Source organism: Oncorhynchus gorbuscha, linkage group LG26, assembly GCF_021184085.1.
Source record: "Oncorhynchus gorbuscha isolate QuinsamMale2020 ecotype Even-year linkage group LG26, OgorEven_v1.0, whole genome shotgun sequence".
Classification (NCBI taxonomy): Eukaryota; Metazoa; Chordata; class Actinopteri; order Salmoniformes; family Salmonidae; genus Oncorhynchus; species Oncorhynchus gorbuscha.
Genome location: NC_060198.1, coordinates 42,615,263 through 42,636,039, shown reverse-complemented (window position 1 = coordinate 42,636,039; position 20,777 = coordinate 42,615,263). Strand labels below are relative to the sequence as shown.

General features: G+C 42.2%; 1 protein-coding gene across 4 annotated transcripts in view; it reads left to right on the top strand.

The window, feature by feature from the left end:
- LOC124016080 (potassium channel subfamily T member 2-like) overlaps nucleotides 1-20,777 on the top strand; it is a 110,430-nt gene that overhangs the window by 78,600 nt on the left and 11,053 nt on the right. For all 4 annotated transcript variants that reach the window (XM_046331603.1, XM_046331605.1, XM_046331602.1 and 1 more), the window contains 8 exons: nucleotides 618-726; nucleotides 14,149-14,257; nucleotides 14,506-14,562; nucleotides 15,098-15,250; nucleotides 15,424-15,680; nucleotides 16,351-16,681; nucleotides 16,957-17,062; nucleotides 17,204-17,376. In XM_046331603.1, the coding sequence (XP_046187559.1) occupies nucleotides 618-726; nucleotides 14,149-14,257; nucleotides 14,506-14,562; nucleotides 15,098-15,250; nucleotides 15,424-15,680; nucleotides 16,351-16,681; nucleotides 16,957-17,062; nucleotides 17,204-17,376 (1,295 nt within the window). The remainder of the gene's footprint in view (nucleotides 1-617; nucleotides 727-14,148; nucleotides 14,258-14,505; nucleotides 14,563-15,097; nucleotides 15,251-15,423; nucleotides 15,681-16,350; nucleotides 16,682-16,956; nucleotides 17,063-17,203; nucleotides 17,377-20,777) is intronic.

The window sequence follows — 20,777 nt, the reverse complement described above, 5'->3', positions numbered from 1 at the left end:
TTTCTGGTGTGGCTATAGCCTGTTAGTTCTGTTGAAAGCTCCGTGCCCTAGTTGAATTTTCCTTTCTGGTGTGGCTATAGCCTGTTAGTTCTGTTGAAAGCTCCGTGCCCTAGTTGAATTTTCCTTTCTGGTGTGGCTATAGCCTGTTAGTTCTGTTGAAAGCTCCGTGCCCTAGTTGAATTTTCCTTTCTGGTGTGGCTATAGCCTGTTAGTTCTGTTGAAAGCTCCGTGCCCTAGTTGAATTTTCCTTTCTGGTGTGGCTATAGCCTGTTAGTTCTGTTGAAAGCTCCGTGCCCTAGTTGAATTTTCCTTTCTGGTGTGGCTATAGCCTGTTAGTTCTGTTGAAAGCTCCGTGCCCTAGTTGAATTTTCCTTTCTGGTGTGGCTATAGCCTGTTAGTTCTGTTGAAAGCTCCGTGCCCTAGTTGAATTTTCCTTTCTGGTGTGGCTATAGCCTGTTAGTTCTGTTGAAAGCTCCGTGCCCTAGTTGAAGAGGCTTACCAGGGGGATTGTACATAGAGGAGATACATTCTGTGACTGTGGTGGAGCTACTGGTGCTGTTAATGATTTGAGTCTCTCTCTCTCTCTCTACCTCTCTCTCTCTCTCTCTCTCTCTCAGGATCACCAGACCATTCTAAGAGCCTGGGCGGTGAAAGACTTTGCCCCAAACTGCCCCCTGTATGTCCAGATCCTCAAACCTGAGAACAAGTTCCATGTCAAGTTTGCAGGTCAGAGCATTGAGTGTGGGATTTGTTGGGATGGCTGAGTGTGTGCGTGCATAGTGTGGGGATGTGTGCGTCAGTACGACTATGTGTGTACAGTTGTGTGCCTATGGCTCTTTTTATGCATAACGGGGCCAATGTGTGACATTGGGATAAATATTTTCAAATGGTTTAAAAATAATAATAATGTAGTTCCACATTTGTACTTAGAGGAATAAGAGGTAATATATGCAACATGGCCCATAACTCCACCTATTCAACAACATAGACCTAGGACTATACCTCCTTTAAGCAGGGTTCATACACACATTTGCAAGTCAAATTCAAGGGTTTTCAGGTACTTTTTCAAGTACTTAATTGTAATTTTCATGGACCTCAATGTTATACGATTGTATATGTTATATAATTGTACTTATAGGACCTAATATAGGACCCTCCTTCCCCCCAAAAAAAGCTATCAAAAAGTGTCAATAAAGTAGACCATTACCACTAAAAAGAATCCATTTTTTAGACCTTGCAAATGCATTGGTATTCAAATTATTATTACATTATAAAATATGTGAGAATAATGTGGACATTGCCTGACTAAATAAATTGGATGCATGCATGGCGACTTTTCTGTAGCCTATGTGGCCGACGCAGGCACACATAATAAAGCCATGAATAGCTGTAGCATTACAAGCTCACCACCTCTTTTTTTATACTGACCAAGTAACAAATACCCAGGTTCCTTTTTTAATGGAAGGATTTGTATGTATGGTCAAGTTGAAGAGAACAACAGATGTTGTCGTCATCATAATAACATGGTTTTACAGCAACAGAGTAGTGCAGCGCAACACCCTTTCATTGAAGTGGACAAACCAAAGTGACCACATCTCTCACTAAACTGATCAAAAATGAAATCACAGATAATGAATTATGAGGGAGCAGGAGAACTTATAAATTGACAAGGACTTTTCATACACCAATCTGAGGAAATGTCAGATAAAAAAAAAAACATATTTAAAAAAACAAACATCAGAAAACATTCCCTTGATGCTTTCTCTGTTAAATCTAACAAGACCCTGCTGTGAATCAAGCAAACAACTACAGATGATCAACATCAATTCGCTAGGGATATTAGATCTCATGCCAAATTGAGTCAGAAGCTTTTTTGAAATCAACAAAGCATGAGAAGACTTTGCCTTTTGTTTTGGTTTGTTTGGTTGTCAATTTGGGTGTGCAGGGTGAATATGTGGTCTGTCGTATGGTAATTTGGTAAAAAGCCAATTTGACATTTGCTCAATACATTGTTTTCACTGAGGAAATGTACAAGTCTGCTGTTAATGATAATGCAGATGATTTCCCCAAGGTTGCTGTTGACGCGTATCCCACGATAGTAATTAGGGTCAAATTTTCCTTTACTTTTTTAAAATGGGGTGATATTGCAGAAGATGCCAAAGCTGAGTTTGATGTTAAAGAGTTTAAGAAAACTAATTGAAATTTGTGGTCTGAATATTTTATCATTTCATGTAGGTCAACACCACAGGCCTTTTTGGGTCGGAGGGTTTGTATTTTGTCTTGTAGTTCATTGTAGCTCTCTCTAATTCTGTCTCTCTCACCAATATCGCACTTCTGTAATTTCATCCTCCGGAACTTCAAACTCAATCCTATTTCCCTGCCTTCGTCTCAATTAATGATTCATATTTTATCCCATTACATTAGTCAAGGAAATCCAGTTTCTGCCTGCCTAATATGCTTGCTGTATGCAGGGAGTCATCTATCGGCACTGCCTTACCTTTTAACAGTCTGAATTCCATCGGAATGCATGGGTTTGTTATTAGTTTAGGCTGGGGCGTTACCAAGGAGATGGAATAGCATGAAGCTGCCTTTTCTATTCTCCTATGGCTGCCTCTCTTCTTCTTCTGAGGAAGAGTAAGAAGGATCGGACCAATATGCAGCGTGGTAAGTGTTCGTCATAATTTATTGACTGAACACACAAAACAAAGTAACAAAGTGAAATGGAAGAAACGAAACAGTTCTGTAAGGTGACATACACTAAACAGAAAACAATCACCCACAACCAAAATGGGGAAAACAGTCTACCTAAGTATGATTCTCAATCAGAGACAACGATCGACAGCTGCCTCTGATTGAGAACCATACCAGGCCAAACACAGAAATACAACATAGAAAAAAGAACATAGACTACCCACCCCAACTCACACCCTGACCAAACTAATACAAAGACATAAAATAAGAACTAAGGTCAGAACGTGACACCTCTACTGTGCTGCTTCTCCAGTCACGTACCCGTCCTGGAGGTCTGAGGAGAGCTCTGTGGCTAGGTGATTTCTGATTGGTGTTGTAGGGCAGAATGCTGAATGTTATGGTATCGGCTAGGCAAAATGACCTTGTCCAAGGCAAATGCGGATGTTTGAGGGGTACTTGATATGTCTCATTTGCATATCTTTGATGTGATTGGGGAAGGACTGCAGTACTGTGGGAACTAAATCAAACATTTTTCGTGCAAGGTTTTGATTTCTTTCATTGTGTTTCTTCGTACATTTTCTTTTCAGATAAATAAATTCAGTTGTGAAAAGAAATGTTGAATGTCTTCCAGTCTGGCTCTTTTAGTATTAAGTGAAGGAATGTGTCATAGATAGGAAACCTACTAGTGCTTCTACAGTTAGCTTGCATATGGGATACTAGCTACATTGAATAGAGCTGAAATGCTACCTGAATCACAATGAAGACAACATCACAGAGAGGAATGGTTTCGCAACATTTCAATTTATTCCCAAAATAAATTAATTAATGCATTTGAGTCAATTTAACAGACACAGCCAATCTCTTCATATCAACACAATAAAGCCACTACTTAATACAGTGTTCTTCCTGTCAGTGGTCAAGTAACCAGAGTGGAGGAAACTGGAGGAACCAATTGGTGCAGCAAGGGGCTTTTAGTGGCGTGGACAGGCACGTTGTAACAGGGTGCTGAATTCCCTCGTTAAGTGCCAGTGTGGGTGGCACTAATGAGACGCAGTGGAGACTTGATTTGATCCCCACAAATAGCTTAACAACTGACTAATGTCTGTTATATTAGATCATATACACTGAGTGTACAAAACATTAGGAACACCTTCCTAATATTGAGTCTTTTGACCTCAGAACAGCCTCAATTAATTGGGGCATGTACTCAGTCCATGGTGATGCTGGCCCATGTTGACTCCAATGCTTACCACAGTTGTGTCAAGTTGGCTGGATGTCCTTTGCATGGTGGACCATTCTTGATACACATGGGGAAACTGTGAAAAAAAGTGTGAAAAAATCCAGCAGCATTGCAGTTTTTGACTCAAACCGGTGCGCCGGGCACCTACTACCATACCCCGTTCAAAGGCACTTAAACCTTTTGTCTTGCCCATTCACCCTCTGAATGGCACACATACACAATACATGTCTCAAGGCTTAAAAATCCTTATTTAACCTGTCTCCTTCCCTTCATCGACACTGATTGAAGTGGATTTAACAAGTGACATCAAAAAGGGATCGTAGCTTTCACCTGGATTCACCTGGTCAGTTGATGTCATGGAAAGAGCAGGTGTTCCTAATGTTTTTTTACACTCAGTGTATGTTGGGATGGCTCTATGCAGAGAGGCAGAGAGAGGAGACTGCCACTCAAGTTCTCTCTCTGTGTGGGAAGGATCAGAGTGGGTTTATACGAATCAGAATTGGCTTGTGGGTTGACTGGGTTGCATGGTGTTGATTTTCCCTGACCAAATGTTGAACAACAATGACCTGGTGTGTTTCTGGTGGGCTGAGCTATATTAGCCTGGTCAATAGCCTGGTCACTTACACATACCATCACACAATAACTGCATGCTGATTTAATTAGGGTTGCTGTTTGGACAGACCTGCAGTAATTACTATCTGCTGCCAGCGTGGGAGTTTACCTCGCACAGAGACACACACAGAGACACACACATACACATTTAGCACACACAGAGACACACACACGTCCTTCACACACACACACCTCTCACACACACACTGACCAACTCTCCATACCAAATGTATTTAAAATTGTCTGTGCTTAAACTGGAACATAGTGGATGCACAGTAACATGCAATACATGACTCGAGAGCTTTGGCTCTGCGCTTCACAGCACTGTATGGGTTTTGACAGACAGCTGTTCTGAACTTGAGCATCTGTAAATTACAATGAATCTATGTATTTTGAAAGATGAGACGTTGAGGATTGTAATAAATACCACTTTGACGGCATCGAAGCCAAATGTCCCAAATGTGCACTTCACAAAAACCTCATGTCATATACAGTGTAGATGTTTCTGATCACTATGTTTGATGTACAGTTACACTACGAGATGGTGTTCTACCCTGGGTTGCCCTGAACAGACTGAACCTGTTTGTTCTATTATGATGAACATTCTCCGCATCTGAATGAACTCGTGACTCCGTTCTTTGCACACCGTACGACCTGCTTTTCTAATAGCATTGTGAAAGCCTCACACCGTAAGATTGTATTTGATCATTTAGCTGGTCATGTTGGCAATAGAACAAGCTTTCAAATCATGCCCACCTGACCCAGATTGTGATTTATAATGGACCGTTTCTGGTTGCGTGAACAACAACAGTAGTTGTGTAAAGGCAGGGATGCAGAGCTGTGTTCCAACGTGCTCTATTTCCTCAACGACACTGCTAGGAGAACTAAAGTAAAACACCTTATAGTTGAAGACTCTTTGAGTGCATTGAAATGACTTGGGAACTGTGCCCACACTGGAGGGGTGTGTGGCCACTTGAAGATACCAGCTAGTCCTCTCACTCAAACCCGTGTCATATTTTTGTGTTATGTTGCACCTACCCCACATTTTCCAGAAATATTCTTATCATGTTACTGAATGTATCCAGAGTTTATTATTCATTATTGACAAAGGCTGTGAAAAGTATAGTTAAAGTAAAATGCACATAAAATCAACAGTGTAAAGTTTGGATTTATTCAGTCTTGTGTCAGGTGAACTAAACTCAGCAAATGTCCCTTTTTCAGGACCCTGCCTTTCAAAGATCATTTGTAAATATCCAAATAACTTCACAGATCTTCATTGTAAAGGGTTTACACACTGTTTCCCATGCTTGTTCAATGAACCATAAACAATGAATGAACATGCACCTGTGGAACAGTCGTTAAGACACTAACAGCTTACAGACGGTAGGCAATTAAGGTCACAGTTATGAAAACTTAGGACACTGAAGAGGCCTTTCTACTGACTCTGAAAAACACCAAAAGAAAGATGCCCAGGGTCCCTGCTCATCTGCGTGAATGTGCCTTAGGCATGCTGCAAGGAGGCATGAGGACTGCAGATGTGGCCAGGGCAATAAATTGCAATGTCCGTACTGTGAGACGCCTAAGACAGCGCTACAGGGGGACAGGATGGACAGCTGATCGTCCTCGCAGTGGCAGACCACGTGTAACAACACCTGCACAGGATTGGTACATCCGAACATCAAACCTGCGGGACAGGTACAGGATGGCAACAGAAACTGCCCGAGTTACACCAGGAACACACAATCCCTCCATCAGTGCTCAAACTGTCCACAATAGGCTTAGAGAGGATGGACTGAGGGCTTGTAGGCCTGTTGTAAGGCAGGTCCTCACCAGACATAACCGGCAACAACGTCGCCTATGGGCACAAACCCACCATCGCTGGACCAGACACTGCTGGCAAGAAATGCTCTATACTGACGAGTCGCGGTTTGTCTCACCAGGGGTGATGGTCAGATTCGTGTTTATCGTCAAAGGAATGAGCGTTACACCGAGGCCTGTACTCTGGAGCGGGATCGATTTGGAGGTGGATGGCCTGTCATGGTCTGGGGCAGTTTGTCACAGCATCATCGGACTGAGCTTGTTGTCATTGCAGGCAATCTCAACGCTGTGCATTACAGGGAAGACATCCTCCTCCTTCATGTGGTACCCCTCCTGCAGGCTCATGCTGACATGACCTTCCAGCATGACAATGCCACCAGCCATACTGTTCGTTCTGTGAGTGATTTCCTGCAAGACAGGAATGTCAGTGTTCTGCCATGGCCAGCAAAGAGCCCGGATCTCAATCCCATTGAACACGTCTGGGACCTGTTGGATCGGAGGGTGAGGGCTAGGGCCATTCCCCCCAGAAATGTCCGGGAACATACAGGTGCCTTGGTGGAAGAGTGGGGTAACATCTCACAGCAAGAACTGGCAAATCTGATGCAGTCCATGAGGAGGAGATGCACTGCAGTACTTAATGCAGCTGATGGCCACACCAGATTATTATTTTCAGTGGGTTAACTGCCTTGTTAAGGGGCAGAACGACAGATCTGACTGTTACTTTTGATTTTGACCCCACCTTTGTTCAGGGACACATTATTCCATTTCTGTTAGTCACATGTCTGTGGAACTTGTTCAGTTTATGTCTCAGTTGTTGAATCTTGTTATGTTCATACAAATATTTAAACATGTTAGGTTTGCTGAAAATAAACACAGTTGACAGTGAGAGGACGTTTCTTTTTTTGCTGAGTTTATCATGTCCTCACTTTTAGTCTAATAATTGTCCCATAATCTCCAAACTGTTCTGTTTTTATTTCTGTCATGGTATGCATATGCTTTCCATATTGTATTCGTTAAGAAACATTTCAATTTAACCCATATAGTCCATATAGGTCAATTCCCACGAGTTTAAGGGAATTCAATAATGATGATGGAAATAATAATAAGAATATATTGTATTTATATAGTGATTTTCAAGGACCCAAAGTCACTTTACATAAATTAAAACAAGAATAAAAAATCTTAACCAATACCATACTAACCAGAAGTAGGTCTCAAGGTAGTGGTAGGCCATGGTGAAGAGGTGGGTATTTAGGTGGAACTGAACGATGGTGAAGACTCCGTCAGGGATGGTTGTGGAGTTCCAGAGCCTCAGCACAACCCTGGAGAAGGCCCTGTCGCAGAAGCTCTGGAGCTTGGGAAGACGAGGTGACCTGTTGTGATCAGTTCCAGGCATAAGTGACATAAACTCAGTCGGGGTCTCAATTGACTATTCTGAGTAAGCTAACCATTTTTAGAGTGGTAGTTAGTCTAGCCAGATATCTAAACTTGTTGTAGTCGTGGTCAAATACCGACTGGGCACACAGGGCACGTGCCCAGAGGCCCTGACCTCCAGTGGCCCCCATTGATTTTGTTAGTTAATCTCACTCAGATATCATATATAATATAACATATTAACTTAAGTCATTACAAAATGTGTAAAATTGCAGGAAAATAGCTTTAAAACTGCAAAAATGTCTCTCCAACTCATGACAAAAATGGTAGAATTGCAGTAAATTTGCTGTAAAACTGCAAAACAAATTATCTCTGCCCCTTGGTAACATTTGTGGAATTGCATAAAATGTTTTATAAAATTGCAAAGTTTTACTTTAAAACATACATTTCTCTCCACCATTAAGAGAGGGGCCACCAAAATGTTTTGGTGTGAGGTGGGGGGCCCAAAAGGCTTGATCTGAGACATTTTGTTCTGTTCTCTGCTGTAGCAGCAGTGATAGGAACATAAGGCTAGCAGGGTACTGATGATTTGATCCCAAAATATTAAGCTGTCATGATTCATTACACATAATACTACAGTACTTCATATAACATTCTGTAGAAAACTGTATTATACTGTAGAATACTATACTGCACACTGTAGTATACCTCAATCATGTATAGTACTTACTATAGAATGTTGTAGTATACTGTAGAATACTATAGTAAATAGTAGAGTATACTACAGACCACAAAAACACTGCAGTAATTACTATAATATAAACCAACGTTTTTTTCTTACTACAGAATTTATACTATAGTAAACTAAATATTACAGTATACTACAGTCATATCTGCAAAACTATAGTAAATACTAGAGTATTCACTGTAGTATTTACTATAGTGAATACCACAGGGAAGTCTGCAAAAACACTACAGTGAATACAATTTATTTATCATTTGGGTACATATTATGATCCAAACATTCTTTCTATCCCACTATGCCTGTAATTTATACAAATATTATCATCATCAACAACATTTTCCTCTCTGTTGCTGAGTCTAATGGAAGTAAAGCTGCTAGACAGAAAGGATCTGTGTCTCATTGCTTTTATGTGTTTACTAGCTACTAACCGTCTCCTGAGGCACGAGAGGCGGGGCTGGACAATTCTAGCTACCAACGTTTCTGTCGACAATCAATATGCAAAGCACATCTGGGCATCTAAGGCCAAGATCTCATTTGTACCAAACACTGTACCCCTAATAATATTTGTCCACTGATTACAGCATATGATGTAATCAAGAATTACACAGCAGGGAAAATGACTGCTCCCTGAGCCTCATTTTATTGGTCATAACTCTATATTGTTTTTTTGTCACAAAGAGATGAGAGAGAAGGTAGCAGAAAAACAAGAGAAACAGACAAGGCAGGAGCAGTGAAGGTGGAGTGATGGGTGTTATCTATGTTTGTTCAGGCTGGTTCCGTTTTCTCCCTCCTTCCCAGGCCTTTGCTAAGTGTGTGAGAGTGTGAAAGGTCCTTTAATAAGACCCTGCACTGCAGGGATGTTGCCAGGTCCCCTTAATCCCAAAATAGGATATAGAGCAAAAAAATACAAAAACAACCCAGAATATAAACTGAAGTGGTAAAAACAACCCAGAATATAAACTGAAGTGGTAAAAACAACCCAGAATATAAACTGAAGTGGTAAAAACAACCCAGAATAAAACAACCCAGAATATAAACTGAAGTGGTAAAAACAACCCAGAATATAAACTGAAGGGGTAAAAACAACCCAGAATATAAACTGAAGTGGTAAAAACAACCCAGAATATAAACTGAAGGTGTAAAAACAACCCAGAATATAAACTGAAGGTGTAAAAACAACCCAGAATATAAACTGAAGTGGTAAAAACAACCCAGAATATAAACTGAAGTGGTAAAAACAACCCAGAATATAAACTGAAGTGGTAAAAACAACCCAGAATATAAACTGAAGTGGTAAAAACAACCCAGAATATAAACTGAAGTAAAAACAACCCAGTGTAAAAACAACCCAGAATATAAACTGAAGTGGTAAAAACAACCCAGAATATAAACTGAAGGTGTAAAAACAACCCAGAATATAAACTGAAGGTGTAAAAACAACCCAGAATATAAACTGAAGTGGTAAAAACAACCCAGAATATAAACTGAAGGGGGTAAAAACAACCCAGAATATAAACTGGTGGTAAAAACAACCCAGAATATAAACTGAAGTGGTAAAAACAACCCAGAATATAAACTGAAGGTGTAAAAACAACCCAGAATATAAACTGAAGTGGTAAAAACAACCCAGAATATAAACTGAAGGGGTAAAAACAACCCAGAATATAAACTGAAGTGGTAAAAACAACCCAGAATATAAACTGAAGGTGTAAAAACAACCCAGAATATAAACTGAAGTGGTAAAAACAACCCAGAATATAAACTGAAGTGGTAAAAACAACCCAGAATATAAACTGAAGTGGTAAAAACAACCCAGAATATAAACTGAAGTGGTAAAAACAACCCAGAATATAAACTGAAGGGGTAAAAACAACCCAGAATATAAACTGAAGGGGTAAAAACAACCCAGAATATAAACTGAAGGGGTAAAAACAACCCAGAATATAAACTGAAGTGGTAAAAACAACCCAGAATATAAAAAAACAACCCAGAATATAAACTGAAGGGTAAAAACAACCCAGAATATAAACTGAAGTGGTAAAAACAACCCAGAATATAAACTGAAGTGGTAAAAACAACCCAGAATATAAACTGAAGTGGTAAAAACAACCCAGAATATAAACTGAAGTGGTAAAAACAACCCAGAATATAAACTGAAGTGGTAAAAACAACCCAGAATATAAACTGAAGTGGTAAAAACAACCCAGAATATAAACTGAAGTGGTAAAAACAACCCAGAATATAAACTGAAGTGGTAAAAACAACCCAGAATATAAACTGAAGAATATAAACTGAAGTGGTAAAAACAACCCAGTGTGAAAAAACAACCCAGAATATAAACTGAAGTGGTAAAAACAACCCAGAATATAAACTGAAGTGGTAAAAACAACCCAGAATATAAACTGAAGTGGTAAAAACAACCCAGAATATAAACTGAAGGTGTAAAAACAACCCAGAATATAAACTGAAGTGGTAAAAACAACCCAGAATATAAACTGAAGTGGTAAAAACAACCCAGAATATAAACTGAAGTGGTAAAAACAACCCAGAATGTAAACTGAAGTGGTGGTAAAAACAACCCAGAATATAAACTGAAGTGGTAAAAACAACCCAGAATATAAACTGAAGTGGTAAAAACAACCCAGAATATAAACTGAAGTGGTAAAAACAACCCAGAATATAAACTGAAGTGGTAAAAACAACCCAGAATATAAACTGAAGTGGTAAAAACAACCCAGAATATAAACTGAAGTGGTAAAAACAACCCAGAATATAAACTGAAGTGGTAAAAACAACCCAGAATATAAACTGTAAAAACAAAGTGGTAAAAACAACCCAGAATATAAACTGAAGTGGTAAAAACAACCCAGAATATAAACTGAAGTGGTAAAAACAACCCAGAATATAAACTGAAGTGGTAAAAACAACCCAGAATATAAACTGAAGGGGTAAAAACAACCCAGAATATAAACTGAAGTGGTAAAAACAACCCAGAATATAAACTGAAGGTGTAAAAACAACCCAGAATATAAACTGAAGTGGTAAAAACAACCCAGAATATAAACTGAAGGGATAAAAAGAGACAATGCCCTAAGGAGGAGAAGAGAAAATAATCTGACATGACAGGGAGTTGACTGTCTATTTGATGAATGTATATTTATTTATCTCTGCTAATTGCATCATGTTGTGTTGTCAAGTAAGTGCCATTGAGTTAATAATAGATTAAATCATCGTGTAAATTCACCTGATGCAGCCTACTTGATGGAGGGAGGGAGGGAGCATCTGGGTGAATTATGTTGAGATTAATGAAGATGTTTTAATTCCATCAGATTTAATTAGTGTTCTGCATAAACCACAGCGTTTACACTTAGCTAACAGGCCAGACTTCATCTCAGCCTCTGACTGAGATATCAATTACCACAGCCTTTTGGATGCACCTGCACTAATAAGGTGGCTTTAGAGGCTGACAAAAATCCATACACACACATTCTAGATGCCACACACACAGGCACATATGCACACACACACACACACACACACACACACACACACACACACACACACACACACACACACACACACACACACACACACACACACACACACACACACACACACACACACACACACACACACACACACACACACACACACACACACACACACACAAAGGCACACACAGACGAATGATCAGACAGACTAAGAAATGCTCTCACTCTTGCACACAGGTACAGCAGAGGAGACAGAGCATGTGACACACACTGACCTGTTGAGGGGCTGGAAGGCTCCTGCATGTTGCCACTACCTACCTGTGAAGACACATCCACTAGACCACCTTTACTCCACACACACAAATGCATACAAAGCTCTCCCTCACCCTCCATTTGGCAAATCTGATCATAATTCTATCCTCCTGATTCCTGCTTACGAGCAAAAACTAAAGCAGGAAGTACCAGTGACTCGCTCAATACGGAAGTGGTCAAATGATGCTACGCTACAGGACTGTTTTGCTAGCACAGACAAGAATATGTTCCAGGATTCATCCAATGGCATTGAGGAGTATACCACCTCAGTCATCGACGTCATCCCCACAGTGACCATACGTACATATCCCAACCAGAAGCCATGGATTACAGGCAACATCCGCATCGAGCTAAAGGCTAGAGCTGCCGCTTTCAAGGAGTGGGACACTAATCTGGACGCTTATAAGAAATCCCGATATGCCCTCAGACGAACCATCAAACAAGCAAAGCGTCAATACAGGATTAAGATTGAATCCTACTACACCTGCTCTGACACTCGTCGGATGTGGCAGGGCTTGAAAACTATTACGGACTACAAAGGGAAACCGACACAAGCTGCCCAGGGACTTGAGCCTACCAGATGAGCTAAATGCCTTTTATGCTCGCTTCAAGGCAAGTAACACTGAAGCATGCACGGAGCACCAGCTGTTCTGGACGACTGTGTGATAACGCTCTCGTAGCCGATTGTGAGCAAGTCCTTTAAACAGGTCAACATTCACAAAGCAGCAGAGCCAGACGGATTACCAGGACAAAGCCATATCTCAGACTGGCCAATAAAACGAAAAGATTAAGATGGGCAAAATGACACAGACGCTAGACAGAGATATGTCTTTTTCTTTGCAACTCTGTCTAGAAGGCCAGCATCCCGGAGTCGCCTCTTCACTGTTAACGTTGAGATGGGTGTTTTGCGGGTACTATTTATTTAATGAAGCTGACAGTTGAGGACTTGTGAGGCGTCTGTTTCTCAAACTAGACACTCTAATGTACTTGTCCTCTTGCTCAGTTATGCACCGGGACCTCACACTCCTCTTTATATTCTGGTTAGAGCAAGTTTGCACTGTTCTTTGAAGGGAGTAGTACACAGCGTTGTACGAGATCTTCAGTTTCTCGCATGGATTAGCCTTCATTTGTCAGAACAAGAATAGACTGATGAGTTTCAGAAGAAAGTTTGTTTCTAGCCATTTTGAGCCTTTAATCGAACCCACAAACGCTGATGCTCCAGATACTCAACTAGTCTAAAGAAGGCCAGTTTTATTGCTTCTTTAATCAGAACAACAGTTTTCAGCTGTGCTAACATAATTGCAAAAGGGTTTTCTACTGATCAGTAAGCCTTTTAAAATGATACAGTTGGATTAGCTAACACAATGTGTCATTGGAACACAGGAGTGATGGTTGATGATAAAGGGCCTCTGTACGCCTACGTAGATATTCCATAAAGAAATCTGCCTTTTCCAGATACAATAGTCATTTACAACATTAACAATGTCTACACTGTATTTCTGATCAATTTGATGTTATTTTAATGGAAAAAATGTTTTGCTTTTCTTTCATAAACAAGGACATTTCTAAGTGACCCCAAACTTTGAACGGTAGTGTAGACTCGGTACCGGTACACCCTGTATATAGCCTCATTGTTGTTATTTTATTGTGTTACTTTTTGTTCTTTTTTACTTTAGTTCATTTGGTAAATATTTTCTTAACTCTTTCTTGAACTGCTCTGTTGGTTAAGGGCTCGTAAGTAAGCATTTCACGGTAAGGTCTCCACTTGTTGTGTTTTGGTGCATGTGACTAATAAAGTTGAATTTGATTTGATTACTGTATACTGAGTGTTACTGGTTCGTCTCCTTTGCTGCCTTTGTCTGCAGATCATGTGGTGTGTGAAGAGGAGTTTAAGTATGCCATGCTGGCCCTGAACTGTGTGTGTCCTGCTACCTCCACCCTCATCACCCTGTTGATCCACTCCTCTAGAGGACAGTGAGTACACACACACAAACCCACACACACACACTCTTTTTCCAATGGGCGTGGGTGGTACCAGACAGAGGCAGTGAAGTATGTCCTTTGGCCTAACAGATGCTGAGTACATTGAGCTGTACACAGCAGATTATTCATGGTAGATCGACTACTGACCTAAAGTAGACCCAGACCAGTCATGATCCTCTTAAACCCAGACCAGTCCTCTGATCCTCTATCTGCTGCCCCCTCCACCCCTCTACTTTCAGAACAGCACCCCCAGAGACCTTCAGGCAACATGCAGGAGCCTTCCAGCCCCTCAACAGGTCAGTGTGTGTCACTGTCCTCCTAAACCACCGACAACTCCCTCCCCCTCCTTCCGTATCCCTGATGTGCGGTGACATTAACTCAGCCAGGCATGCTGTCCCCATGAAACGGTCCATTTATTATTTACAGACGACAGTTGTTTCTGAAATGCAGTCCTTCTCACATCACCTCCACCCACAGCCACACTCTCCGCTCCGCACCCTTCCTTTCTCACCTCCTGTCTCTCAACTCATCCTTTCTAAAGGCAGACAAGGTGAACACAGCCCATGTGTGAAGCTCTCTCGATGTGTAGCGTTCAGCGGCGTCTATCTTGGCAGCTGTATTGCTCTGATAGTGTCTGTGTCCCTGTGTGTGTCTCAGTGCTGATTGAGTTATTGATTGGTTTCTGACACAGTTGTAAAGTGTTAACACTGCAGCCTTGAGGGGAAGTGTCTTTGATGTGTGGTTGATGCTGAAAGGGAAGCTGCGTGCAACGCTGTTTAAAAGGTCAACTCTGTCCCCTAATGACCAATCCATTCCGTGATCGTGTCTCAGGGAGGGCGGGGCATGCTCAGCTGACCAGTGGCAGCGCACCTACCGCCGCTGCTCGGCCAATGAGGTGCATCACATTTGTCTGGAGGAGAGCAAGTTCTTTGGGGAGTACCAGGGGAAGAGTTTCACCTTCGCCTCCTTCCACGCACACAAGAAGTGAGTCAATAAGCAGACATACACAAAGTTTACATTTGACATTTTAGTCATTTAGCAGACACTCTTAACACACACCCACACACCACATATATTTGGCATTTTAGTCATTTAGCAGACGCTATTAACCACACACACACCCACTTCCTGTATCTGATCCTCTCCTCCTCGGTCAGGTATGGTGTGTGTCTGATTGGAGTGCGGAGGCTGGAAAATGCCAACATCCTGCTTAACCCAGGTCCCGGCCACATCATGGGCGGCTCAGACACCTGCTTCTACATCAACATTTCCAAGGAGGAGAACTCAGCTTTTGTCAGAGGCCACAGAGAGCCCACGCGGGGGGGCCCCAAGGGCAGTGACAGGGGGGTGGGGCCCCAGACCATCTACCATGGACTCACCAGACTGCCTGTCCACAGCATCATCGCCAGCATGGGTCAGTCTCACTGACTCACTGTGACACAGTTACACTCAGACACTTTGTCCAAGTGCACTTAGCATAATGTTTCTTATTATACAATTCTGACTTTCCTGATCCATGTACATGGCACAGATTAGGAAATGTTTTACATGTTGATCCACAATAGGCAGATGTTAGAAGCCTAAAAGTTGTATGAGGAATAAAACCATATCTGATTGGAAGTCTCTGGTGATAAGAGCATCTGCCAACTGAGTGAAATGTATCTGGCATGTAGGTTTCCTTTTGTTTTGTTTTTACAACCACACCCCCTGGTGGAGAACTCTGGGACTTCTGGTTCTCAAGTTTGAAAGTGAAAATGTGCCCCAGAACAGTCACAGACACGGATGCAAACATAGCACACAGGGCAAGCACAGATCCACAATCAGTACTATTTGGCTTTGTGAGAGAACAATGGTACTCCCAGTCACAGCACATTGGTACTCTCACACATCCAAATAGTACTGATTCTGGATCTGTGCTTGCCATGTGTGCTATGTTTGCATCTGTATCTGTGTTTGTTGTAGGGCACATTTTCCCTTTAGTCTGTGCTTGTATGGACAGGACAATGCTATAACTGTTTTCTACTAAGGGTGTGGACTGGTCATAGATTGTATGAGTTATTGTATGTGTCCTCTGTCACCCGTAGGCACGGTGGCCATTGACCTGCAGGACTCCGGTGACAGCAGCCCAGAGGGCCAGGGCACGGGGGGAATGACCATGGACAGTGGGGGAGTTGGAGGTGGCAGGGCCAGCCGGACAGAGGGGGTTGGGGGCGCTAACACCCTGGCCCTCCCAGCCACAACAGACTCTGCCGAGGAGAGACGCCACAGCATCGCCCCTGTCCTGGAGCTGGTGGACGGGGTCAACTCAGCAACCTTCGACCCGCTGGGGGACCAATCAGAGGACGAGGGCGGGGACGAGGGGAAGGATCAAGGGGACGGAGACGAGAATGGCCAGTGTTGGGGTGGACGCTGCGAGTAAGTGTTTAGGAGTTGCCTGAGGTCTAATGTGTGTTTGAATTAGGTTGTTTAAGTCCTGCCATGTTGTGTCCTCAGACCCAGGTGTAAATGTGTTTCTGTCTGTGTGCCTTTGTGTGCCTTTGTGTGTGTGTGTGTGTGTGTGTGTGTGTGTGTGTGTGTGTGTGTGTGTGTGTGTGTGTGTGTGTGTGTGTGTGTGTGTGTGTGTGTGTGTGTGTGTGTGTGTGTGTGTGTGTGTGTGTGTGTGTGTGTGTGTGTGTGTGTGTGTGTGGCAGGTGGGTGAAGGGGTACCCGCTGAACTCTCCGTACATTGGCAGTTCCCCTTCCTTGTGTCACCTGCTGCAGGAAAAAATGCCCTTCTGCTGCCTGCGCCTGGACAAGGTGGGAATCAGACGACTTCTGCCGTACTTACCCTCAACTAGAACCATCCTACCTCCCTACCTGACCCCTCTTCGATGATGATGACCTTCATGTAATCCAATGTATTTCCTGTGTCGTTCCTGTGTCATCTCCCTCCTACAGGCCTGCCACCACATCCCGTTCGAGGACGCTCGGTCGTATGGATTTAAGAACAAGCTGATCATCGTGTCGGCGGAGAGTGCAGGAAACGGCCTGTACAACTTTATCGCGCCCCTGAGGGCTTACTACCGCCCCAAGAAAGAGCTCAACCCCATCGTGCTGCTACTGGAGAACATGTGAGTGGAAACGGACACACTGCAGGAAACTATAGAATTACATAGATATAGAACACTGTAAATCTCTATGGTGTAACCACACTGCAGGAAACTATAGAATTACATAGATATAGAACACTGTAAATCTCTATGGTGTAACCACACTGCAGGAAACTATAGAATTACATAGATATAGAACACTGTAAGTCTCTATGGTGTAACCACACTGCAGGAAACTATAGAATTACATAGATATAGAACACTGTAAATCTCTATGGTGTAACCACACTGCAGGAAACTATAGAATTACATATATATAGAACACTGTAAATCTCTATGGTGTAACCACACTGCAGGAAACTATAGAATGACATATATATAGAACACTGTAAGTCTCTATGGTGTAACCACACTGTAGGAAACTATAGAATTACATATATATAGAACACTGTAAATCTCTATGGTGTAACCACACTGTAGGAAACTATAGAATGACATATATATAGAACACTGTAAGTCTCTATGGTGTAACCACACTGTAGGAAACTATAGAATTACATATATATAGAACACTGTAAATCTCTATGGTGTAACCACACTGTAGGAAACTATAGAATGACATATATATAGAACACTGTAAATCTCTATGGTGTAACCACACTGTAGGAAACTATAGAATTACATATATATAGAACACTGTAAATCTCTATGGTGTAACCACACTGCAGGAAACTATAGAATTACATAGATATAGAACACTGTAAATCTCTATGGTGTAACCACACTGTAGGAAACTATAGAATTACATATATATAGAACACTGTAAATCTCTATGGTGTAACCACACTGTAGGAAACTATAGAATTACATATATATAGAACACTGTAAATCTCTATGGTGTAACCACACTGTAGGAAACTATAGAATTACATAGATATAGAACACTGTAAGTCTCTATGGTGTAACCACACTGTAGGAAACTATAGAATTACATAGATATAGAACACTGTAAGTCTCTATGGTGTAACCACACTGTAGGAAACTATAGAATTACATAGATATAGAACACTGTAAATCTCTATGGTGTAACCACACTGCAGGAAACTATAGAATTACATAGATATAGAACACTGTAAATCTCTATGGTGTAACCACACTGCAGGAAACTATAGAATTACATATATATAGAACACTGTAAGTCTCTATGGTATAACCACACTGTAGGTGGAGCATAGAGAGACTTGTCCTGGAGAGGCCCTCTTTAAACACACTGTCAGGGAAGAAGGGATGGTCTCATTTTAAGAGTTCCATTAACATAATTTACTGTATGAAAATGCCTGTGTTTCAAGAGTTTATGGGCACTCTGCAGTGCACTGTGCACATAATATGAAATATTACTGTGGTTTGTCCTGGTGCAAAACCCCAATATGGGCATATTAAAGTGGAATCCAATAAAAGGAGAGTAAAAAGCAGAGTCAGGGCCGTGTAGCGCTTTGCTCTCCCACTGTTCTCTGCACACAGCAGCCAGGACTTTATATTTCAAATCCAAATCAGAAATCAAATCACATTTTATTTGTCACAGGTGAAATGTTTACTTTTACTACAAGCCCTTATAGCCAACAATGCAGTTCAAGAAACAGAGTTAAGAAAAGATTGACTAAATAAACTAAAGTAAAACATTGAATAAAAAGTAACACAATAAAATAACAACAACGAGGCGATATACAGGGGTACCGGTACCGAGTCAATGTGGAGGCGATATACAGGGGGTACCGGTACCGAGTCAATGTGGAGGCGATATAAAGGGGGTACCGGTACTGAGTCAATGTGGAGGCTATATAAAGGGGGTACCGGTACCGAGTCAATGTGGAGGCTATATACAGGGGGTACCGGTACCGAGTCAATGTGGAGGCTATATACAGGGGGTACCGGTACCGAGTCAATGTGGAGGCTATATACAGGGAGTACCGGTACCGAGTCAATGTGAAGGCTATATACAGGGGGTACCGGTACCGAGTCAATGTGGAGGCTATATAGGGGGTACCGGTACCGAGTCAATGTGGAGGCTATATACAGGGGTACCGGTACCGAGTCAATGTGGAGGCTATATACAGGGGGTACCGGCACCGAGTCAATGTGGAGGCGATATACAGGGGGTACCGGTACCGAGTCAATGTGGAGGCTATATACAGGGGGTACCGGTACCGAGTCAATGTGGAGGCGATATACAGGGGTTACCGGTACCGAGTCAATGTGGAGGCTATATACAGGGGGTACCGGTACCGAGTCAATGTGTGGGGGTACCGGTTAGTCGAGGTCATTTGTACATGTAGGTAGGGGTGAAGTGACTATACATAGATAATAGAATCTATGACTTGTGTGGCTGGAGTCTTTTCAGTCTCCTGAGGGGGAAAAGGTGTTGTTGTGCCCTCTTCACGACTGTCTTGGTGTGTTTAGACCATGATAGTTTGTTGGTGATGTGGACACCAAGGAACTTGAAACTCTCGACCCGCTCCACTACAGCCCCGTCGATGTGAATGGGGGCCTGTTCATCCCTCCTTTTCCTGTAGTCCACTGTAGTCAGCTCATTTGTCTTGCTCACGTTGAGGTAGAGGTTGTTGTCCTGTCACCACACTGCCAGATTTCTGACCTCCTCCCTATTGGCTGTCTCATCGTTGTCGGCAACTGCTCGGCCTCTGACCTCGAAGCACTACAGAGGGTAGTGCATACAGCCCGGTACATCAATGGGGCCAAGCTTCCTGCCATCCAGGCCCTCTATACCAGGCGGTGTCAGAGGAAGGCCCTAAAAATTGCCACAGACTCCAGCCACACAAGTCATAGACTGTTCTCTCTGCTACAGCACGGCAAGCGGTACCTGAGCGCCAAGTTTAGGTCCAAAAGGTTACTTAACAGCAGCTTCTACCCCCAAACCATGACACTGCTGAACAATTCATCAAATAGCCACCCGGACCATTTCCATTGACACCCTCCTTTGTTTTTACACTGCTGCTACTCTCAATTTACTATCTAAACACAGTCACTTTACCTCGACCTACATGTACTAATGATCTGAATTCCATTGACTAACCTGTGTCCCCACACATTGACCCTGTAAACAGCCTTGTTACTCTTATTTTATTGTTGCTCTTTTATTATTTTGTACTTCAGTTTATTTAGTAAATACTTTCTAACACTTATGTTTCTTCAAACTGCGTTGATGGTTAAGGGCTTGTAAGTGAGCATTTCATTGTAAGGTCCAGCCACCCTATTCATAGACTATCCTCTCTGCTACCGCACGGCAAGTGGTACCGGAAGACTAGGTCCAAGTCTAGGTCCTTGTTGTATTCGGTGAATGTGACAAATAACATTTGATTTGATTTGATTGGGGGGTTCTCCAGTAGCCTGGTTCCCAGATCTGTTTG